General features: G+C 34.3%; 1 protein-coding gene across 3 annotated transcripts in view; it reads right to left on the bottom strand.

Moving 5' to 3' along the window:
• USP25 (ubiquitin specific peptidase 25) overlaps positions 1-26075 on the bottom strand; it is a 135122-nt gene that overhangs the window by 19098 nt on the left and 89949 nt on the right. For all 3 annotated transcript variants that reach the window (XM_046002388.1, XM_046002389.1, XM_046002390.1), the window contains 4 exons: positions 24208-24278; positions 23353-23581; positions 21728-21928; positions 12176-12315 (listed from right to left, as the gene is read on the bottom strand). In XM_046002388.1, coding sequence (XP_045858344.1) covers positions 12176-12315; positions 21728-21928; positions 23353-23581; positions 24208-24278 — 641 coding nt within the window. The remainder of the gene's footprint in view (positions 1-12175; positions 12316-21727; positions 21929-23352; positions 23582-24207; positions 24279-26075) is intronic.

The raw sequence follows: 26075 nt of genomic DNA, 5'->3' as shown, positions 1-26075 counted from the left end.
CATAATACATATGGAAGTCCATTTTTAGAAACAGGCAGAGAGTTGAAAAACTTCTCATAACCAAAAAGCTAGTACAAAATAAACTAAATAAAGATATTTTTGGTAATGGGACAGAAGAGATATAGATGTATCTATATTATCATATTATAATTATAATTATGTATAGTAACATAATATTAAAAATAAAGATTATGAATATACTATATCTAATTTAGGGAAATAGTAAGAGAAACAGCTATCATATGTTAGTTACTGTGTTTTGTATATATTTTGTATATAATAAAATATATACTAAAAATAAAAATTATCAGTATACTATGTCTAATTTAGGGAAACAGTAAGACAGAAGCAGCTATCATGTTAGTTACTATGTATATATATTCTGAATGTTGATAAAGATTAAAATCAATTGCCAAAAAAAACAAAAAAAAAACAAAAAAAATGTTTAAATAGGCCAATCACTGTAGAAGGAACAACAACCACCAAAAAAAAATATCAAAAAAAAATCTATATCCAAAAAAGGAGCCTAGGCTCATATGGTTTTACAAGTTCTAACTTACTTTTATGGAACAGACAATTCCTATGTAAACTACACCACTGTATAAGAAAAACAAAAAAGCTTTCAAATTAGCATTTGGAAAATTCTAGCTGATAATACATAATTTTTAAAAATTTGTCATTTAAAAAATTAAAAAATAAATAAAATGCTACTGAGTAAACAGTGTGTACATGTGAATTCATAAAAATAAAAATTTACTAAGAAAAGTGCTTTAAGAAACTACTACAGTAAACTTAATAATACCTTGGGTCAACGAAGACTTATTGTATAGCAATGAAACTCCAGAATCCAGAAAGGAGAGAAAGATTTGAAAGCAGTGTTTTTAAAACTTCTTTATGAAATAAAGGTACAATAAACTAACTCAAACAGAAATGGCAGACGGGAAAAAACAGTGCATATGTCCGTAAAGAGCATAATATAGGGGCATCTAGGTGGCTCAGTCATTAAGCCACTGCTTTTGGCTCTGGTTGTGGTCCTGGATCAAGGCCCACATCAGGCTCCCTGCTCAGTGGGAAGCCTGCTTCTCCCTCTCCACTCCCCCTGCTTCTGCTCCCTCTTCTTACTGCCTCTCTCTGTCAAATAAATAAATAAAATCTTTTTTAAAAAAGAGGGTAATATATAATAAATGAAAATACACATCTATACTGTGGAATACTAAACGCAGGTCGAAAAGATAATGTGGTAGATATACTGCCTTTAAGAATGCCCTCAATATATTTCTGAGTGATATGTTACAAAATAATATAAATAGTAAAATTTAAAAATGAAAAAAGCCTCCCTATATATGTATTATTGCATAAATAAAAGGAAGAAATCAGAAAGGTTACACAGTGATCACAGTGGTTACACAGGCAGGGGCAGAGACTGCCACTATTAGTTTCAATTTAGACATCTATATATTACTGAATGATTGCATTGTGTACCTATTACTACTGTTTTTAAATTTTTTTAAAGACAAATTTTAAAAAATTATGTATTATCAGCTAGAATTTTCCAAATGCTAATCATCTACCTATACCAGAAAACACATTAATTATAAACAACTGATATTTACATAAGATTTTATATGTGTGTATGTATATGTGTGTGCACATATATACATATACACACAAACATACATGTACATATATACATTTATGTGTACACATATATACATATATACACACAAATACACACACACACACACACACACACACACACCCCTCTCAATTACAGATAGGTAAAAATAAATAAACATGGATATAAGCTTCAGGGATTTGCTGCTGCCTCAAAATCAGAGGGTAAACTGAAAAAGAAAAAAGATATGAAATATGGAAAATGTATAAAAGACAAGTCACAAAGGACATCCTATGTAATGGTGAATAAAGATCCCAAGATATTAGTTAAACACTGGGGGTAAAAGGAAATCAGTGCAGACTGAAACAGGTTACAAAGCTCTGGAATAACAGACTTACAGAAGATGCGTATTCCAGAAGAGATCTCTTCCAAAATAAATTTCCCCAAGAAGGTAAAACTGACAACATAATGTGGGAGATTTAAACAAAATCTTTGTTTAAATCTCCCATTCTGTTGTTTAAATCTTTTAAACTCTCTAAACTGAGTTTAGAAGCCCATCAGTAATACATATAGAAAACTAAGGAAACCAAAAAATAAAACAACTCCAAGGAAAATGAAAGCTGGGGGGGGAGGGGAGAGGTCAAAGTAATGTTTATGACTCAACTCAATCCTGAGTAGCATACCTAGAAATAATAATACAAACTGAGAATTCTGTTTTAATCCAAATGACAAATTTTACACGTGTGTGTGTGCGTGTGCACGCGCGCGCAGACATATAGAAAGATGGAAGGGTGGGAACTACGGGGTCGGGGGAGCAGGCACAGGAGAAGGAGAGCTCATTGTTCATATCCCCGAGTAGGGAATTTGACAGGAAATGTGTAAACCAAGAATCACAAAAACTTAAGCATTCTGTGTTTACTTAAAGATATGGAATTCAGCCAAAAGGATTAGATAAAATAACCGGAAACTGTTCCCACAGCTAAGGGTGGGGTGGGGTATACTGTTGTTTGTAATGTATCTAATTAGCTGGCTCTTTACAATACAGGCAGGCATCCATCTAAAAAATGTGAAATTCCCAATTCAACATAAAAAGATATCCAACTTGGAAAAAAGACATGACAGTATTACTCTAAATGACAGATACTTTTCCTACAAGAAATACATGAAAACTTCAGAAGACATACATTCATTGTATTTTAAGAAAAGAAAGTGTAGGCCACTTGGAAATAAGGTGAGTTTTTAAACAAAGTTTTGTGTTTTGTTTTGTTTTTTCAATAACAGCAGTTTTTGAACCTTTATTACTTAATAGGGTGATCAACTCATCCTAGGATCTGTTTAACACTTAAAATCCTATATTCCAGAAAACTCCTCAGTCTTGGGCACACCAAGATGGCCAGTCACTCTAACAAGTACAAAAGTGTTTATTATTATAAGGCTACTATGCACAAGCCCTTTTTTGGTACTAAAGGATGAAAGAAATAGTGAAAATAAGCAGCTTTTTGAAGACTAAGTTGGATGAAGGCATGGTATAGAAAATTAAGGAAAAGTATGAGATTTTTAAGGTCAAGAAAGGAAGCGTACAGTTTAGTGTAGTGAACTGTATCTCAGTAAAGCCTTTTTGTTTTTTCAGGGGAAAAAATACTAAAAAGGGTGAGAAGTGAAAACAACTTGAAGTTTTGGTAAGTCAAAATAAAAAGACAAACCATACAGTGCTTTCACCTTTCAAAAGTATAAGATCAATAATATTGTAATTAAAATATTGTAAAGATCTGGTATAAGAGGATGTGGAGAATAAAAGCAAAAGAAAAAAAAATTAAATTTCCCTACAACTTAAAGCCCACTCATTGACAAGCCCTTGAGATAAGGAGCTTGTGACCTTCCTCTAGAACTCAACCGTCTTGATGTTAACACCCTGCTAAGGGTGAAGGCAATCTTATCTTCACATTAGCTTGATCTCCAGGATCCTGTAAGTCTCCTTTAATATATAAAAATCCCTTTTGAAACTTCATCTCTAACCCCCACCCCCCACCCAGATATATGTTAGCAACCATCCTCTAAGCCTATAGCCCACTGATATTCATCTGAAGGGTCTCATGACTAAGGTCTTACTAGATGGTGATACATGACCTTTTCCTAACAACAGCTAGCCCCTCAAGGTCCTGGAAACCTTGCTTCTAAAGTCCGTAGAGATTTATGCTATCCCTAACTCCTTCCCAGTTTGAAAGTACATAATCAGCCACCCTTCACAACCCCAGTGCAGCTCTTTCTGTCCCCAGGTCCTGTCCCTGTGCTTTAATAAAACCACCTTTCTGCACGAAGACATCTCAAGAATTCTTTCTTGACAGTTTGCTTCCAAACCCCAATATTTTCACATCATTAGAGGGGAAGAGATTTGGTCATGGAATAATGCAATTGCTTGATGGTCTCACATTTCTTGAAATGACTAGGATATTAAAAATTCAGGAGAAAACATTAAATGAATAAGAAACATAAAAATAAATGAACAAATCATTTTTGAAACAACCAAGTAAAGAAAGCAGTTTAAAATCAAATGATGGTGAAATTTAAAAAAATATATGTATTGTAATACTGGGTGCCTGGTGGCTCAGTCGGTTAAGTGGCTGCCTTCCGCTCAAGTCATGATCCTAGGGTCCTGGGATCAAGCCCTTCGTCGGGCACCCTGCTCAGCGGAAAGCCTGCTTCTTCCTCTCCCTCTGCCTGTCACTCTGCCTCCTTGTGCTCTCTATCTCTCTGTCAAATAAATAAATAAATTCTTAAAATTCTTGAAGTGGTAATACTGACAAATAGTATTACCAATGAGAAGAAAACAAACTATACCAGAAACAATTATTCAGTTTCTATTTTCACTCATCACTACCTTTTATTCCCTTCAAATAAAAACACAATTCAAATTTCTGCTAACAACCCAAAGGTGAACTATTAGGATAACTCAGGTAAAATGTTTTGTTTTTTGTTGAATTATCTGGGTTACCAAAACAAAACAAAATAAAACAACAAAAAATCACTCTTAGATTCATGCATAAAAGAAACCCTTAGAACATCAGGTGGCCCTGGCTAAGATAGGAAAAGAGAAATTATACAGGAAACAAAATTTAATTCAAGGAAATAAAATATTTTAAGAAGTTCATTTAAAAAGATTAAAAATTAAATGAAAATGTTAATTGTACCTTAAAGAACCCTGCTTCAGGGCCACACCTGTCATATACATTCCTGGATTTACCTATCGCCATGATAATACCTTGCATGTTCGGTGTCATCATGATCTGCCACAAGGAATTTAAATAAGAGTTTTTGAATGGTTAACATAAAAAAAAAATCAAAAACCAAAATAATATCTTGACATGCAAGTTAAAAGTCCTTTGTTTTTCACTACTTATAAATTAACCATTGCCTATTTTATGGCAGATATGGTTCAATATGCATATAAGTATCTTTCAAAATCATCCATACAGGGCCACAGCTAGCTCTAGATGGTACCTTTGTGCAAACCACAAAAAGGCAACACCCTCTCTGAACTGAAGAATTCCAAAAAGGCACCTCCTTCTTGACAAAGAATCAAAAAGTGTTGCTCTCTGATAACCACCTAGAACAAGCAACACTTTTTATTTTTAAAAAAGTGTCTCTTTAAGGTTTGAGGAGCTCAGCAGGAGCTCAATTTCACCTCCACTTTGCCCTGCTGACTGGGCACCCTTACACAACAGTACGACCTGAACATCTGTGAGCTGCAGCCCTGTATCCACACGACTTAAAGTTCCCAGGTACATGCACGGTTAAACTGTCACTCCAATCAGTTACAAAAACAAAACAAAATGCATCTCTGCGAACAGCATAAGCACTTACACAAAAGACAGCGTTAAATGATTAATCACAATTCTAAATTTTAAAATGCCACAAGGCTTACCCCAAAACAAGCACTCAGGCACCTGGTCAATAAATTAACATTTTTACTAAAAACATGGCAGTTTCCGTAATTTTCAAGCAGCAACACGGTAATGAAATACTTAACTGGAACAATGTACTGCTATTAAGTATTACATAGTTAAGCATTTCTTTGTTTCTGAAATAGCTTATCACTCTTAGCTGTTCACATTCTAAAATACCTGCAAAATGAAACAACTCAGAGTACTATGAAGCTTGGTATTAGAGCAACCAAGAGATTGCATCCAACACCTCTGATTCACTGAACCTATCAACCAAATTTTGATTATACACTAAGAGTCACAATATACCTTATATCTGCTTCAGAAAATTCATCTGACCAGTTTCTATCTCATAAATCAGCTTCTGATTCTCCTTATGGCCAGTGCTTTCTTACACTGGCACAGTCATCTTCATGTCTTTGTAACATGCTGGTTTCAGTGATTAACTCTTACATAATTGCTTAATTGTAACTTCAAAGTAAGTCTGGAAAAAAGTTGCTTGGAAAAACTATTTGTTATATATTAAATTCTCACCCATGCCAGTAAAAACTAACAAATGATAGAATTCAAGGTCTTCCATACTATTCAGAAACAGCTTTACTGGCCCTGGCCTCAAATATAAGAAAGATCAAATGTAAGAGTCTTGAGAAAAAAGTGAGAAAAAGGGGGATCTGACGGGACAAGGACAATAGCACATTTTCATCGGGATTCTCAAGAACAGTGTATAAAGCACTGGAAGGCTTTCGATAATAATGAATCGCTCAATTCACATTCACATGGAGGTTGCAGAAGCAAAAACATCCACCATCTATTTCAATCAGGCTCTAGGATTTTTGGGCAGGAAATAGTAGGCAAAGTATGATAATACAGAATTCCAGTAAAATAGGAAAAAATTATTTTTAAATGTTCAAAGTTTTTGATACTTAACCGAACAAACCTTATTGTACTCTATCAACCTAGAAAAAACTGGTCATATGTCTACATAAAAGAATTAATTCTAGAAACATTAAACGATTCTTTTGACAAATTCCATAAGCTTTCTACTTAAATTTTCATTTGAAATTCAAAGTTCTGTAAGCAGTTGGTAAGGTAATTTCAGACCATGGGTGGCCAAGCTGTTATGCAGCAACACACAAAAAGTGAAGGTGCATGCAGACCCAAAGTGCGTGTATTAAACAGGCACAGGTAAGCAGGAACAGTGCAGAGGTCTCCAACAAAGGTACCTCGTCATCATAACCCCCCTCCTTTGACTCAATCATGAAATTCCCTACACGAGGAATCGCCACCTCTACAACTTGCTGGTTAGAAGGTGGTTGGCTTGTGGTATTTTCAGGTTTCTGCAGAAAATAATTATTAGTAGGAACATTAGAAAAGAGAACAATGGAATATCAAGTAAAAAGGGCAGAGATTCCTGAGTCTTTAAAAAATATCTACACTAGCTTAATATGAGATGAAACCACCCAAAACCAACATTAGAAGTGAATGCCTCAATTAAGTCATAACATAAGATATATAACTTTCCTTTTACAACTCAACCACTTAATTTTTTTTTCTACAAAGCATTTTGGATACCAAATCCTTAAAAATAATAAATACTGGTAGTTATATTTCCTACTGCTGTCTGTAAGTTACAGCTGAGGTTTTTTTTTTTTAATTCTAGTAATTCTATAAATCCTTTCTTGACAACTCCATCAAAACAAGACATGACCTCCTCTGAACCCATGAGAGTTTGTAGGTTTTCTTTTTATGGTTTTACTTTTCTATCCTTCCTAAGAATTAATACTGTATCCAATTTATATCCACAGTCTATTGTGTTTAGCTCACTCCGTATAGCCTATAAGAGTCTTGTATGATGCACTGTACGATGTATTTATATGTGTGTCTGATGAGTTCTTGCTTCTGAAAAAGATGCTGGGAAGTGACAACTCCTTTTAACAATTCAATCAGATTTTTTTTCTTTTCATCCTTTTCTTTGGTAACAAATTCCACAATAATAGAGTAGAAATAGTATAAAATCCAGAAAAGTCCACTCAAAGATACTAATATGGTTCATCCAAAAATACTGTGCAGATTTCAAAAAGATCTTATGTTACTGAATAAATTTATAATTAGAATATTCACTATATACCTATAAACAAAAATTCACAATTCTTAAGGTGCTTGAAAGCAGCTTGCTTAAGTAATTTCAATTTGCACATTTAGTTTTCTGAAGCAAAAGATAAACTTTAGTTTTGACATAAACAAAATTTTAATAAAAGCAATTAAAGGGGCTTTATTTCATTTGAAATGTAAGTAAATTCTAGAGATGAAAACATTTTATGACTTTACAGAAGTATATATGCAAAAAGAGTTTAAACAATAAAACAAAACTAATGGCCAAGACTGACACTGCCCCTTCTAAAAGAAATGCTACTTTCAAGTATAACATATTTAGAAAAGGTTTCCTTATTTTGAGTCCTCAACTTTTCAAGAGGAAATAACCAACCTGCAAGGTTGTTGTGATCACGAGAGATAAACTAATCCAATACTTCATATATAATAGTTGTTCTATAATGGTAAGTATTACCAGTATTATAATATTATACTAATTTAAAGTGTTTTTATTTGAATAGAATAACCCAATATGACTAGCATACATACCTAGAGAGATATACTTATGAAAGAAGAATAATTATGTGGGTTTCTAACCATAACAGTGAAATTTGATTAGGTAAATTAGGAGATCTGTCTAGACTTTGTGGTCAATCACTTCTCACAATCAAATCAATCTAAAGAAATATTATCTTAAGATGAGAGAATATAAATTTAAGTCAAGTAGCCACTGTGAAACTGATCAGCATTAGTATATTGATCCTTATAAAACAATATATGGGTTTTGGAAAAAAAAAGTTGCACTTAGGAAAAAATAATGTTTAATAAACATTTTCAGTTATCACAGAAGAGTTTCTACAGCATAATACTGGTAAGTTATATACATGCAAACTGAGAAACCAAAGAAACTTTGGTGAATGTAATAATCCTGTTGTATTATTCATCAAGTCTAATTAGACATCCTAAGGTACCACAAAAATTTTCCATATAAAGAATTTGAGGGCTCAATAAAGGAAAGTACAGGTGTACTTATCTTTTTCTAATATTGACAGGTCCTTTTTCATAAACACCTCAACAAAAGCTAAACTTGAAAGGAGTTAGTGTTTCAGTTAATAAACATTCTGAAAAGAATTAAAATACAAATATTTTTATTAATGGCCTGAAATCCATTGAGTGGATTGCTTTAAAAAGTAGTTTTTCATGAAAGGGTATCTAGAAAGCTCTATAACTATAACCATGTTGCAATAACGCCCCCCTACCTTTTAACCCAGTAATTCAACTATGGGGAATCTATTCTAAAGAAATGAACTGAAATATGGAGAATATTTCATTTCTAATGGCCTGTTTATAATAATTAAAGGTAGAAACAAATACACAGTGAGGGACGTAAACAACAATTTAATCACTCAATGGAATTAACATTCAACCATTAAACGTTTTTCAGAGAATTTTCAACATGGGGAAGTGGTTACGTCACATGTTAAGTGATTAGAGAAAAGAAGGCAATATATAAACAAAACCGTATATGCAGTAGTACTTCAGCTACATAAAGAAATCCCAAACCTGTACATAAAAATAAAATGAAAAAAAAAAAAAAAAACCCCAATATATTACATGATTAGAGCTTGGAGTAGTGGGAGTACATGTGATTCTTTCTTCGAGTATGCTTTTTGTATTTTTCAAATTTTAAAATATTTCATTTAAAATTAAACAGAACCTCCTAAACAGTAAGCTGTGTATATGTTTAGAGACTATTTCTCTATGGTTTCTGTGACTATAATTCCCAGGAAATTCTTAAGCTAAGGTTGGAACTTAATATATTGTATATTTGTAAAATGATTTGCATTTAAGTAACAAAAAGAAACTAACAACTGCTTATACCTATACTACATGCTAGGTACCTTCAAAAAAATAATTTAATCCCACAATGATCTCCATTTTATGTAAAAGCAAACTGGTGTTCAGAAAAATTAAGCACCTTATTCAAGTCTGCATAGCTAGTGAGAAGTAAAACCGATATTCAAAAACCCAGGACTATCTAATCCCAAAGTCTGAACACTCTTTTCATATACACAATTTAGTTTCTAAGGTATATCTTCAAGTGAGAAAAACCAGCATGTTGTTACTATGATCTGAAGCAACTAATCATGAAACCAAGAACAGGCTGCTTCAGACAGCCACAATTAACATATTCTTAGACATGCTACAGGATTTATACAAACAACTCGGGCCTATTGTTGGTGCTACACCAGAAGATGCACGAAATGGAAAAACATTTATGCTAGCTGTCTATCATATTCTCTCAATGTTATCCTCCTTTCTCAAGTAAAGGTGAAGTAGATTATAGGCTTATGATATTCATATTATACATATATATATAAGTTATGTATATTATGTATATTATATATATATGTATATATGTATATGTATATGTATATGTTATGTACATTATATATATTTATATTATACATATAAATATTATATATAAAAAATATATTCAAGTGCTGGTTCCTGCAAATTTATGTTATACATGATTAGCCAAACTAAACAAATCATGTTTCTGTATTAAGCTAAATAATACCTTTGGCTTTCGGATTACAATTAAAAGGATATACTTATTAACCATAACATAGGCTTTAAAAATAAAATTCCTAATTAGCAAAGAGCCAAGCAAATTACATTTTTAGACCAGGCAAAAAGTAGTTGCATCTACTTCTCTACCCTTTCTACCTCCCTAAGTTTTCTTCTTCTACCACACCCCAAGAAGTTAGACATCTCAGATATATTACAAGAAGCATTTTCCAGGAACGCTTTAGAATAGAGTTAGCAAGGGTTCATCTCAAGCTCTTTTATAATCTCTAGGACATTTTCAAAATTTGGAATAATAAAAAAAAACTATATTAAAACAGTTTTATAGTAAAATGACATAATCAAAATTTTTCATATAGCAAGTGAAATAAAAATGTAATTCTGGGGGCGCCTGGGTGCCTCAGTGGGTTAAAGCTTCTGCCTTCGGCTCAGGTCATGATCCCACAGTCCTGGGATCGAGCCCCGCATCGGGCTCTCTGCTCAGCAGGGAGCCTGCTTCCCCCTCTCTCTCTGCCTGCCCCTCTGCCTACTTGTTGATCTCTGTCTGTCAAATAAATAGAATCTTAAAAAAAAAAAGTAATTCTGATTATTTCATTCATCAAAACATAACAGAATACCTCATTAATTGAACATTTTGTTTAATCAAGCTCCTATTACATTAAAGAACTCACTGCAATTAGCAGGTTATTGCTGAGATAAAGTTCACAAAGTAGAAAACTGGGCTGGAAAACTGCATGTGTGTCCTGGGCACCTGGGTGGCTCAGTAGTTAAGCACCTTTAGCGCAGGTCATGATCCCAGGATCCTGGCATCAAGTCCTATATCAGGCTCCCAAGCCGCAAGGAGTCTGCTTCTCCTTCTGCCCCTCCTCCCACTTGTTCTCTCAATCTTTCTCTCAAATAAATAAATAAAATCTTAAGAAAAGAAGAAACAGAAAAATTGTATGCCCTGTTCCCTTTAGTTCTCTTGGTAGGTAATCTTCAAATGCTAAAATTAGCTATCAAGTAACCTGCATTATAGCTCTTGTGCTTACTAATAAAAAAAAATGACTAGAGCAAGTGAATGTTTTTGTAATATGAAATTCTTGAAATAGCATCTCTCAGAAGGTCATATGCACTGAAAACACAGTACAATACCAATGTACTCAATTTATTGCTATAAAAACATACAATTCAAGAGCTACAACACAGGAGGGTTATAAGGACAATTCTGTTTGGACACTATTGAAATACACATAAACCACTTTGCAAGATCACATTTATCCTGCTAATAATACTCGAACCTAGAGCTTATAGTATTTACTATTAAACATATTCCATGGGACAATGAAAATTATTACCTTATATTCCCAACTACTCCAATGTAGTTAAGACTAAAGACAGAGGGAAGGGGTGAGGGAAAATGAGAAATAATGCTATATTTTATACTTATTCTTAAGTTCCAAATCAAATGATCAATTTAGACTATGATTATGATTTTTCATCATTCCGTAACAGGAATAGAGAAACTTTTTTGAAAAAAGAAGCATCTTCAGGCACTTGGGTGGCTAAGTCAGTTAAGTGGCCAGCTCTTGATTTTGGCTCAGGTCATGATCCCAGGACCCTGGGACTGAGCCCTAAATGGGGCTCTGCACCAAGCAGGGAGTCTGCTTGAGCATTCTCTCTCTTTCCCTCTGCCCCTTGTGCTGCTTGGGCACTGAAGCACTCCCTCTCAGAATAAATAAACATATCCTTGAGGGGGGGGAAAAAAGGCAGCATTAAAAACTTAAGCTGAGGAAGCTACAGCTGAGGGTTAGGTAACAGCATGGTCCTTGTTCATGTTAATGGTAGTATCTGCCCTTGGCCCTGTCTCCCCTGACTCCCATGCAGGCTGCTCTCCGAGACACTGCTGGAAATGTCATGAAGATGGCTATGCTCCCAGAGCTCAAAGAAAAGTTCTTACCGACTGCAAAACTGTTTCAGGATTTTTATCTTCATGCTCATGTGATGCCTTGGTAATTATTCGAATAGTTTCTTCTTTCAAGTGCTTTGAGAAATCACTTCTTGACGGCTGCTCTAGATATTCTGGTTCTCCTGCTTGTGCTTCATAAGAAAAGAATCAGTTGTACATCTAATACAAATCACAGAGAGCTATCTAAGATGAATCTGTTATTTAATGCTAATTCAAAGTTAGAGAGTAACCAATTTTACTTTTATTTAATATATCACTCAACATATAGCTCCTACCCCAGAATTCAACCTCCCCCCTCAAAATCAGGTTCAAGAGTAGTCAATTACTGAAGAAAATACTCATTTTCCCATAGTCTATGGTTAGAAATTCATAGCAAATTTTTCTGTCATGATAAATACCAAAAATCTCATTTTGGATTTTGGAGTATCATCAGCATTTTTAACAAAAAAAAAAAAAAAAAAAAAAAAGAAAAGAAAGAAAGAAACAAACAAACATTTAGTTTGTATAACAATCCTGGTCTGAGTTTCCACAGAGTACACAGTAGCTATTTCTCTGGCCACAAAATCCTTTTTCACACCTCCCTGACCAAACCTAACCCTGAATGAACCTGCCCTATCTTTTCCAAACCTGCCCTATCTTTTCCAAACCTGCCCTGGTAATTGAGTGTTGTAAGAGGAAAAACAATTACAACCTGGCAAACCAATACTAATATAAATTCAAAACTTCAAATACCATCCTTGCAAAGAACTCTCAAAGTTTTATCTATCATCTAGGCTCTGAGCTCAGACATACCAAGGCAACAATGCACTCTGAATGTCCCACTAGATGTTTTAATCCACAACCCCAAATGCTTTATGTAAGTGGGCCTCTGCCTCTCTCTCCAACATAACTTTGTATCCTTTGTTATCTGCTCTCCTTTTTCAGGTTATCTAATATACAAAAAAGTGGTTTTTTCCTTTCAACCTTCAGATCTTTCCACATTTTCTTCCCTCTGCCTATATATTCAACCCACTCTCAGTCTCCTATCTAAGAACTTCTATATGTCTTTTTGTTTAAATACCACTTCCTTACGAAAGTATTCCTAATTACACCAGTTTTAGAGCAGAGTTTCTCAGGTTCTTGGCACTACTGACATGTTAGATCATTCTGATTCCTTGGTGTGGAGTGGTCCTGTGCACCCGGCATCTTCCTTCTAGATGCAAGTGGTACTGTCCCTCCAGATGTGACAACTGGAAATGTCTTCAGTTTGTCAAATGTCCCCTGGGGGGGCAAAATCGCTCTGAAATGAGAACCACTGCTCTAAAGTAACTTATTCTTTCTTTTTAATAGCACTTTACCACAATTATGACTTAACTACTATTGTATTTGTTTCAAGCCCATATCCCCTGCTAGACTAAGAATCTCAAGAGTAAGGATGCTATCTCCTTGTGTTGCTATTTCTTCAACAACTGGCATACAAGAAGCACACGATAACTTAATGGAACAAATGAATAAATAAGTAATGGATATAAAGAATAATAAAGTACACTAAAATGTTCTATAGTGTTACTGGGATTGGTTAGGTGAGCCCTTCCAAACCAACTGGCTTGACACAACAGGACTAATGCTACCCTTTTCCATATTTGATTTAAAAAAAAACAACAACAAAAAAAACCTTTCAAAGTGAAATATTATTCAAAAAGAAATACTGTAATTTCAACACATGGTAGTACATCCATCCAATAAATTTTAATTAAGTATTTAACTATGTGCCAGTCACTAGGCTAGACAATGGGACTCCCCAGTGTGAACAAAGCCAATCTCTCACCGCATGAAGTTTAGAGTCAAGTATGAAGAATGTAATTAACCAAAGAATCACACATAGGAACTGTGACAATATTATAACAATACTTGCTGGGAATAAAATGGGGGAGGGGCAACTCAGATTATGGAATATGAGACAAATTAACCTTTTAGCAGAAGGATGATAGGTCGATCATCCCATTCCTTGATGGAAGGACGATCTGAAAAAAGGCCAGTGTGGCTGGAATACAGTGTGAGAGGAGAGATATAGCAAGAGATGATGGGGCAAAATCAAAGGACCGTTGAATCTAATAAAAGTTTTGAGGGTAAAAGGAAGTAATTAAATGCTTTAAATACAATAGCAACGTGGCAAGATCTTTTTTGGGGGGTGGTGAAGATTCTGTTCATTTATTTGAGACAGAGAGAAAGAGAGAGAGCACTAGGAGGGAGGAGGGTGAAAAGGAGAGAGAGAAGCCGACTCTCTGCTGGGCATGGAGCCTAATGCGGGGCTTGATCTCAGGACTCTGAGACTGTGACCTGAGCAGAAGGCAGATGGTCAACTGACTGAGCCATCCAGGCGCCCCGCAATGGGGCAAGTTAAAAAAAAAAAAAATGTGAAGAATGGATTAGAGAGGAAAGTAAAACTAAAGGTCAGTGAAAGTACTAGAAGGTACCAGAGCGGTATAAGCAAGAGATGGTGGTGCTTTTGGACAACAGAGGCAGCAAGAGAGGTAGGGAGAATTAGTAAGACTGAAGATGTATTTTGGACACAAAGGTTTGGAGGCTGATGTGAAGACGACTAAGTTTATGGCATGTATAACTAGGATGATGGAGGTAAAATACAGTATGACAAGGAAAATGCTTACAATGTGTATGATACGAGGGAAGTTTAAAGAAGTCGAATGCCTTCATCTCTGTATTTACTGACTTTGCACGAATGTTCTTTCAGTGCCCTATACGATGGATAAGGTGAAGAAAATTTTAGACTATTCCTCTAGCTGACTGTAGGATGTGAACTCAATGCAACGAGGGCCAAGAAATCCATCCAGTCTGGCACTGGTCTAACACACTGAAACATCAACAGTCTATGTGAAATAAGTCCTTAGGGAAAAAAGTAATTTTATCTGATCAACATAGTCAAATATATCTTAGGTCCCCAGAGTCAAGATTCCCTTCCACATAGGGGTTTGAGCCTAAAAACCTTATGGGTAATGTTGAATGATCTTGCTAAATGTCATACAACAGAACTATTTCTTCTAGAGTTTTCTTTGGTATGTAATATTCCAGGGAACTTACATTTGAGTGGTGCTATATAGTCACTAGGTGAACCTACAAGCATTTAACATCTGGGAGTTCAGAAACAAAAACCCAAACCTTACCCAGCATGTTTATTGAGCCTGTGCCGTTTATATAAGCAATGAAGAAAAGTGACATAAAATTCACTCACTTTAAGAACTCCCAATAAAATCAGATAAATATATACTCCATTACAATACAAAGTATTGGATGCAGCAACAGAGTTACACAGGAGGTTCTAGAGAAGCACTGTGGGCCCAATACACATACTTGGGATGCTGTTGTGTGTCAGAAACGTTTCCTAGAATAAATGCCAACTGAGCTAAATCCTGAAGAATGTGTAGAGAGGACTATCTTGGAGATGAGAAAGGAAACTCCAGGCAGAAGGATAGCACATGCAAAAGGCCACCAGAAACAGACAGAAGATTATAAAATTCTTCCTATTAATGAGCCTTTATACTGGTAAATAAACCAAAATATAAGTACAACATAAATGTGCTAGTGAGAATAGTTGGGATTAAGAGGAAATAAGATAACAGCTGCCACGGGGCAATATTAGGGGGACTCATAAAGACTTTGGGATATGAGGAAAGTCTTAAAGAACAGGCAAAATTTCAAGACTACTCATCATCAGAGGATATTTTTTAAATGAAGGATGCTTCATGAGATGCTATAAAGATAGGAAAAATTCCCCACAAGCAAGAGTCATGGGGAATAATATGGTTTATATGAAATAAAGTATTCACAGGGAAATAGATCTGGAAGAAATACAAGGGAGTCAAATTATAATACATGATCCTTATGAAAAAGAAAAGAGGTTTGGCCTTCATTTTGTCTAACCAGAAGGGTAAAAAATACGTTTACTGAAACAAATAACCAAAATGAGGAAAATAAAAAGTTCTTTCACTATCCAGAGAGAAGCACTACTAAGAATTTTAGTATTATATATTTCCAGACTTTACCCACATTTTATAAAGAAAAAGAATTATTCTGAATATACTGTTTTTAACATAACAAACTTTTTCTGTGTCAATGTAATTTTTACTGGTTACATTTTGCTCTTCTGTATGGAGGGCTCATGTAACTCAAACTCTACTTTTGTACATGTAGGGAATTTCCATTTCTTTATTAAAAACAAGAGCACAAAGAGTTTGGCTTTGTGTGTCTGTAAATACATACAAGGTTTTATGTTCATCCTGTAACCCTACAGAAGCCTCATCACTGCTGGCCTGCTATAAAGAGTAGGAATTCAATTAATAGAATTAATTCTTTATCTGTGTTCTAACTGACGCTTTATACACTATTGGTCCCTCAGCTTAATATATTCTTCAGGCTTCCATGTGGAATACAGCTGGTGATTACCAAATCTCTGCAGAGGATGTAATATCCCTGTATCTAAAGTATCTCTCTCACATCATCTATTTGTCCTTTGGGTACTTCGCTGAAATTTTTAAATGGTTATCCTCCACATAAGAGATTTTCCAGCCATGCTCCATGTTCATGACGTAAGGGTTTCATTCACCTATTTGGCCATTAAAGAAGACCCAACATGCTATAGGTACTCTGAACCTGCTTCTTTGGTCCACCTTCACATTGAGTAAGGGGTTGGGAGGGCTTGGGAATGTTCTACCTATGTGTATTTCCTGGTTATGCTCTTCAACATTTTAAGAGGAGAGTTACCTCAATAACCAATTAGCTTTCTGTTACAGCATAAGGATCTGTTCTTTTCCTTTTTTAAAAAAACTTAAATTCAATTAGCCAAGATAGAGTACATCATTAGTTTCAGATGTTCAATAATTCATCAGTTGCTCATCACATCACATGCCCTATATATATATATATCGTATTTATTTATTTGACAGAGAAAGAGAGCACAAGCAGGGGGAGCAGCTGAGGGAGAGGGAGAAGCAGGCTCTCCACTGAACAGGGAGCCCGATGCAGGGCTCAATCCCAAGACCCTGGGACCATGACCTGAGCCGAAGGCAGATGCTTAACCACCCAGGCACCCCTCACGTGCCTTCCTTAATGGCCCTCACCCAGTTAACCCATCCCCACACTTGGGATCTTAAATCTACTATTTAAAAAAAAAAAAAAAAAGGAGCAACATCTCCTCTTTCAGAAATATTTAATACCTTGCCTTACTGATGAGTCTTATTACATTCACACTTAGAAGAATATTTAAAGAAGATTATTTCAAAGATATGCAGAACATTCATTTCTAGAAATGTATTTAAAATCAGCAAGTCCCCAGAAGCCTATAAAGAGCTACGGTGGGCCGGCTACATAGAATCAAGAGAGAAACACCACAAATGTTGGGGGCAGAAGCTTAGGAACCAGAGTTAAGCCTAAAATTTACCTAGGACAGAGTTACATCTGTACCACACATTTTTAGCCTGCTTCTCTAACCTATCATTATTTTGGCTAGACTTTTAAAAATGTTAGCATTCCCATATAATCAGGATTATTTCTAGGAAACTCATTATTTGAACCTCCATAGGAAATGAATTCAATTCAGAAAACATTCAAGGGTCATCTACCATGTGTCATTTATTATGTAGATTCTGAAAATATAAATAAGAACATCACTCAGTCCCTGCTTTAAAGGAACTAGAGAATACTGAGAATATTATTCATTCTACCAGGTCTTATTCTCAGGAACCAACTGTATTTTACTGGAAAATCAGCTTGTTTATAACTTGTAGACAGTATCTGTAGAGAAGTCCCAGAGCCAATTCTACAAAACCCCTCTAGATAAATTTATGAAATCTACGGAATGCACTCCATACCCATATTAACCTATTTACCTTGCTTTTTTACCTTTTAAAAAAAAAAACGGGTATGCTACATGGGTTATGAGGACTTCAACAATTTTTCCAGAAACAATACTGTACTGCATGTTAACTACTAAAATTTAAACTTAAAAAAATAGTTTTTAGGAGTGCCTGGGTGATGCAGTCAGTTAAGAAAGTCGGCTTGTGGTTCTCTCTCCTTCACCCTCCCCCCTCCCACTTGTGCTCTCTCAAATAAATAAATAAATCTTTTTAAGAAGTGTTTGAATAAGATAGGTGAAACACAAGTAAAAGTGCCAAGCTCGTCTCTCCTTCTGAATAATTTGTTTTATAAATACAGCCTGGAGCCATATTGGTTACATAGAGGTACGTCTCAGAATTATCTGAATTCCTTTTTAAAGATATATCTTCTGGGGGGGCGCCTGGGTGGCTCAGTGGATTAAAGATATATCTTCTGGACCCTTCCTTCAGAGGGTCTGATCCCAGCTAAGTTTTAGGTGATCTGACTTAGGTAGGGTGTGCTGCTTATACTCACAAAAAAACTCCCTAGGCATAGACCGTATACACCGTAGTAAAGAACTGCTGAACAGATTTCTAAACCTAAGTGTTCAGGTAAGTTTTTCTTTGCCGTAAGCAGGTTTAAGGAGGTAGCATGAAAAGGATCAAATAACTTTTGGTCCCATCATTTACTACTTAGTTTCAGTAAGACAAGGAATGGCACTAGAGAAGAGAGGTCTATGGATTTCTTGGTCACATGTAAGCAGAAGTGGTGCAAAGACTCATTTAACTACTATATAAATCAAAATTCTTATTTGGATTATCACTCAGAAGAAACTGATTTTAATAGTTCTCATATTAAAGCTTTATTGAGAAGATTTGCAAGGAAAGAAAAATCACTCTGATGAATTTTATGAACAAGACTTCCTTGTATTACTTCCACTAGTCACTCATAATGCTAGTGCACACCTGTGAGATTTAAATATAGGTTCTCTTTAATATGGTGAAAATATTATACTAAATTGAGCAAATTACTTTGGAAACTGAAGAGAAATAAGAAAATGACACGGGCATTAAAGTAAAATTTCTCCACTAATGCATGGGGAGATAAATGGTTCCAATAAACATTAATGAATTCCCTTACACAATTGTGTTAAATTGCCCTGCAACAGAGGATGGACTTAATAGGATATATAAAATAATACAGTAATAGAAACCAATCTTTCAAACAATAATCTCATTCCCCAAATGTATAGACTTAGCACATTCTATTCCTACAAACTCAAAGTGTGTGCTTCTAGCAATTCCACAGGGGACACAGCGTTTCCAATTGAGGCAGTTATTGCCACTGCTTTCTAAAAACCCAGGCTGGAAGATAATTATCATAATAGTTATATGTGAATTGACCATTTCTGTCTCTTTATTTTTTAGTTATTTTGATTCCTCTCAGAAATACATCTCCATCCCCAAGTATTTTTTTTAAACTAAAAAGACATGAAAATATATGCCTAATATCCACTTCTGTTTTTTTAAATTACAAAACAGTATTTAAAGTATATGGTAGGAAGTATTAATCAGGATAAAGGGTATGGGGCATATAAATGTGGCCTTTTATACAGATGTAAATGGCAGGGCAAAGTTGGCTAGTCCTGTCAGACAGGAATATCAATGGGAACTATGTATTAGTTTGAACAGAAATAAAATGTATTAAGTCTGTAAATTTAGTCTTGTGAGAGACAAGATGAAGAGAGGACACCATATAGCACTTAATATTTTGGTGCCACAAAATCTAAGTGAGCCAAGAATACAGTTGCAGCTTATCCAAAAATGTAGGATTCACCTTCATCTGAGTGCTTAGGTACAACTATCACTTACGTCAATCAGGCAGCCACATCCTGCCACTAGTAAGATAAGAACAGCCACATGCAAATGGTAAACATAAAAGTCAGTGGAAGTATAACAAAGTAGCTCCACTGGGGTAAGTTCTGGAAATTGGTTTGAGAAGGATATGTACAGAAGACAAAGGATGAAATCACAAAGGGATGGAACTGACTCAAAAACGAAAAGAACTATAACGTATATACTGTGATTTGAACACAAAAATCTTTTGATATCTATCGAGTCATTTCCTATGGAAGTAGACAAAGTCACTCTAAAGAAATTACACTACTGTGAAATCACAGACCTTCATGTGGTCTACACAGTGGCTCTTAATGTATGGAAAAAAATATAGTCCTGCCTCATGGTAGAGCTTACCACACTATGATGGTGGTATTCAGATATACTATATTGCATTTAAGTATCATAATATTGGTATCTTTGTTGGTATAATACCATTATCTTCATCTTTTAAAAATTCTGAATGAATGCCTCTTAACATCAAGATCAAGGACTCACCTAATCAATTTCCATGAAAACAAGTTATTAAGTCTGGACAGATCTGTGTGTCCTATTTTATTCCAATACCACATTGTGGTAATGTACATCTTCCACTGAGAGAATAATTTCTGATAAAGTTAAAAATGATAACACTAAAATTCACCTAAGTAATGCTGTTTGAGAACTGGTCTGTAAAAGATGAAATTAGGCAAATATCTATAAGGCTCTCTTAAAAAATAAAAACAAAACAAGCAAATGTTGCATTAAAAGGCCATTCAAAAAGATTCACTGAGAGTTTTAAAGAAGAAGGATGAGTTTGACAAAAACATGTTTATCTCTTCTCACTCCTCCAACTACAACAGAGAAATAGCACTTTTTTACAGTAGAAAAATATGTTGCCCTAAAATATTAACTACTCTGTGATGATGGAAGTAGTCTTTAAAAAAATCAGAAGACATTTTTTTTTCACTTTCACTAGGACATATTTATTTTTGTATTGTGTTTAAACATTTCATTGATTTCATCAGCTAGTAACTTTAGAATATTTTAAAATATTAAATACTTAATTTCAGCTAATTTTTTTAAATTTAAAGATTCTGAAAAAATCAAATAACTGCTCTATAATACTAGCATAATCACACAAAATATTACATAAAGTATTATACAAAATATATACAGATATACCAATAGTGCTATTTTGTTCAAATGGGAAGTTACTGAAGTTCGCTCTCTTAATAGCCTTAGTGAAAAGATTTGGATTACTTGCTGGTTTTCATGGCTTTTCTAAGCTTTTGACCAAGAAGGGTCAGGCCCAATCAAAATGGGCAGGATAGGTAGAGAAAGTTAGCAGAATTATCTCATTTAACTTGAAAAGGCATTTATGGGGGCACCTGGGTGGCTCAGTGGGGTTAAACCTCTGCCTTGAGCTCAGGTCATGATCTCAGGATCCTGGGATCGAGCCCCACATCAGGCTCTCTGCTCAGCAGGGAGCCTGCTTCCCCCTCTCTCTCTGCCTGCCTCTCTGCCTACTTAAGATCTCTCTCTCTGTCAAATAAATAAATAAATAAAAATCTTAAAAAAAAAAAAAGGCATTTACGTATGCAGCAGTGCATGGCGAAGTGGTCAACTAAACTGTTACCTGTGGCAACTCAGAGTGATGGAATTTCAGATGATTTTTACTGTCTTCTTCATACTTTAAAATAATTAAAGTTCTTTTTTAAATAAGCATACTTATTTTTATAATAAATATCAATAATAAATATATTGGTAATAAAATACAATTTAATTAAAATGTACTAACCTGTTGTTACAGAAGACTCTGACTCCCTCAGTTTCTGAGATGCTAAAAGTTTTTCCTGCAAAGCTTTCTGGGCAAGTTGTGCATCCCATTCTTCTAGCTCTTTTTCAAATCGCTGGTTGTCTTCTTCAACAAAATCTCTTAAATCCGGTGGTAATGTTTCTATTCCAACAAGAGCCTGCCCAGTTTCTTTATTTAACTCCTCTGCAAATCATATTTCAAAAACTATTATAAAATTAAGAATTAAAGAAAAAATGCAAAGCTCAAAATAGGATGCATTTCAAATGGAATTTAAAGTATGAATTATTACCATTTAACAAATCAATATTAAAGATTAAAAGAAAACTCAAACTGCGTGGATAAGCAATGATGCCAATATTTCACTATTATAGGAAATGTTCTCAGGTTTTTTTTTTTTAAATCTCTAGATTAAGAGAGTAAAAAAAAGAACAGGATATAAAGCCAAAATCATTTGCTACTCAAATATTGACATACCACTACATTTTCTACTTTAAGAAAATACTAGATGTTTGATTATTCATGAAATAAAAATTACAAAATGAGAGTAACTCATAACCTTATTAAACTCAAAACAGAACTAAAATTATTTTTCATCCAAAGCAGTTAGGCATAGCAATATACTTATAGGTAATTTGAAAACTAATCAATATAGCAAGATTTTCAAGAACATTACAGTAGTATTTAAGAGAGTTACTACAACCCTACTGTACACATATAAAATATACTGCAGCTTTCAGTCATAAGCGGACCATCTAGCTATTGCTGCTAAATGGTTTAACACAAAAGGAAAGCTGATTTTTACCCAGTTTCAACAAAGCTTTTATTAAGTATTTTTTATATGCAAAGCCTTTATTAGAATATAAGCCATAAAAGGATTAAGACATAGTATGACATGGTCCCTGGTTTTGAGAAGATCTGAATGAAGTGGAAAAGACAAGTCAACACACAATTCAAACACACGTAAGTGCCCCACAGAGGTATGCTATAAGAACACAAGGAGAGATATTTTCTTGTAGAGGTAAAAAAAAAACTTGGCAGAGCAGATGACTGAGTTGAATCTTGACAGATGATCAGAAATAAGACAAAAGAAGAAAGAAATAAGAACATTTCCTCCAAGAAATAAAACATAAAACATAAAAAGCTAAAGATATAAATGTGTGAAAACATTTGATGTGAAGATAATACAACAAGCAGTTCAAGTACCAGTAAAGTATATATTGTTTGAAATGGACAGTAGTTCTAAATGAAGCTTGAGAGAAAGAGGCCAGAAATCAGAGGCCTTATACAGTAGGTTAAGGAGCTTAAATGAGTCAGTGCATCACGTGGTCCTTAAAAGGGATTTTAGCGAGGACAAATAGGTCAGATTTGCATTTTATAACAGTTACTAAATAGTTAACTTTGAATACAAAATATGTTCCAATTGTTAGCCCTGATTACATTACTCCCAATTCCAGTTTCTCACTTAGAATAAGCCAGCACACTTCCTAATCATAACCATCACCCTCTGAGTCAATTACACTTAACTGGTCACAGAGACTGGAGTCACATAAAAGAGTTACTTATTTAAAAATAGTTTAAAAACTACCCTATATATTTCATGTTCTTACCTTTTATTAAGAATTGTGCCTTATCATTTATGTACATTAAACAGTATGCACTGGCATTTCTATAACCACCAAAAGAGTCCCTCACTAGCTCTTCCCATGATGATTTTGTCACAGCAATATCATTGTACTTCATCCACCTGTTTTCACGATGATCAAAAATATATGCCCAGTAGTGCCCGGCATTAGCTTGTCCTTCATGAACTAAAACAGCATGTAAGCGATAAGGAACCTAAATATGAAAACAGAAGAGTTAAGCCACAGTTAAGTAGTCTACTAATACCACATTCATTGAAACCCATAAATTATCTGACTGAAGAATACCATAGAAAACTGACTGTGATTAAAATTTTGAAAAAATTACACTATGAAATAAAAAGGGGGGAGATAAATAAGCTAATGACATGTAAAGCAGGTATATAAATAGGATGATTTGGACTTTGAAAATGTGTTTCTTTCAAATGAAGAACTTATGATGAATATTTTATATATAGCACATGATTTGTCTAAACCTTCCCAATTATAACCTGATGACTGAATTAGCAATATGGCCTACATAATGTATACCAAAAGTTAAAATATAACTTCCCCCCATCTTAATATGCTCAAACAACCATATAATTTCTCCCACAGGACTTTCTAAAAGTTTTTGCTAAGTTTTACTGTAAAATAATTTTAAAAAGAAAACAATAATTATGAGAATACAACTCAATGTGGGGAATATTAATACGGAATTTTTAAGATCAGCAATTTTATAATAAAACATTAAGAAAAATTAGCTTAAGAATTAGATTAATCATACAAATAAAAATACATAAATAATTTTGACAGTACTTACCAACTTAAAACTTAACTTACTTGGATCATAGATTTGTCAGAGTACATTAGTTCAATTGTTCGATGGATTCTGGATATGCTTTCCTGCAAATCTAAGGATAGAAGATGTCATTTAAAATGATTATCATCAAGTATGTTTCTACTAGACATAAGACAGGAACTAATGGTTTTCTTATCAGTATGTTAGAGGAATAAGGAAAAATTCCTAAAACTGTTCTTAGAAACATTGCTATATGGAGTCTGTATAAGAAAAAATATAGTTCTTCTTAATAAAAGATATGCACCAGTGCTTAACAAAAAACCAAAACAAATATGATTCACTTAGAAAATGCACTGAGTCTAAAAAAGTGAACTTTGTTCAAATCTATAAAGGAAAGTTTCAGTAAAAATGTTAAAGCCCCTTACATATTTATATAAAATAGGAAAACTATGAAATGAAATAACTTTGCCACAAACTTTGTATAAACATATATGTCACTGTATAAAAATCTACCACAATCACCAACAGAAATAATGTTGAAATTCCCATTACTTATTACTTCTACTTCCAGTAGAATTCCATTCTACAAAATTATTTACAGCTATGTTGCCTGTAATAATTAAAAAATCAGAGTCAACCTAAATATCTATTAAATGGTTAAATGGTTATGGTTACAGAGATGGTTAAATTACAGTATAACCTATACTATGAAGCTACTGAAAAGAATAAGGAAGAAACCATGAAAGACTATGAAAAAATATTAGTAACTTCAGAGTGGGGAAAGACCTTTTTCTAAGCCTGACAAAAAAGCCAGTAACCATAAAGTAAGGTAAGACTCTCTCCCCAAACTTAAGAAAATCTGCATTATAAAAACAAAAAACCAACAACAAAAAAAGTCAAATAAAGACAATTAAGAAACTATCTACATCATACACTACAGACAACAGGTTAATATCCATAACGTCAAAGTTTCTATTAAGCAGTAAGAGAACAATACATGGTTCAATATTAAAAAAAATGGGTGAATGTCACAAGAAATGTATAGAAAAACAGAATTTCACTCATAATTAAGGAAATGCAAATTAAGACAGTGACACTAACATTCCATTCTTTTCAACATTCAGGCCACCACAATTTAAAAAGTACCCAAGGCTAAGAAGATGTTGGGAGACAGGCTTGTCTATACTGTTAGTGGGAATAAAAACTGGTTCAATGTTTTGGAGGGAAAATTTTAAAACAGTTAAAATTTAAAATATATACACTTTGGACAAGAAATGACACTTCTAAGAATATATCCTACTCAAACAAGTGTGTCAATACGTATATAGGCCAGCACTATTTGCAGTGACTATTTGCAGTATAAAAATTACATCCTACTCAGATGTTGGAATATTCTACAATAGTTTAAAAAATAATGCTAACAGCTGATAACAGGGATAAAAGAGAGGAAACAAATATTCCAAGGAAAATCTTACCCAGTTCATTGCATTACTATGGTCCAAAGTATGAGGTATTAAGGTCCAAATCCTTATCTGATGAAAGTCTCTCAAGTTCCTCAAACTTAAATGGCCAAAAGTGGATTCATCTAATTCCTACTTCCTCGCCTTAGGCGGGGACCTATTCACCCACCAGTCTGCCCTTTTCCAAAGTACATTCTACCTGTCTATTCATACCAGCATGAGGAACTGCTGGGGAATTGTCCCTAATTCCTCTCTTTCTCTCTCACCTCCTGTCCTTTTTCTCTAAAGAGTAGATCATATCCACTCATTTCTTTCCTCCCTCAACGCCACTGCCTTGGTGTCAAAAGCTTCCTAGCTTCCACCCTTCAGAATGCCATCTTAAAGAAACAAACACAGGGGCGCCTGGGTGGCTCAGTGGATTAAGCCGCTGCCTTCGGCTCAGGTCATGA

Source organism: Meles meles, chromosome 4 (assembly GCF_922984935.1).
Source record: "Meles meles chromosome 4, mMelMel3.1 paternal haplotype, whole genome shotgun sequence".
Lineage (NCBI taxonomy): Eukaryota > Metazoa > Chordata > Mammalia > Carnivora > Mustelidae > Meles > Meles meles.
This window is presented reverse-complemented; position numbering and strand designations above follow the sequence as displayed.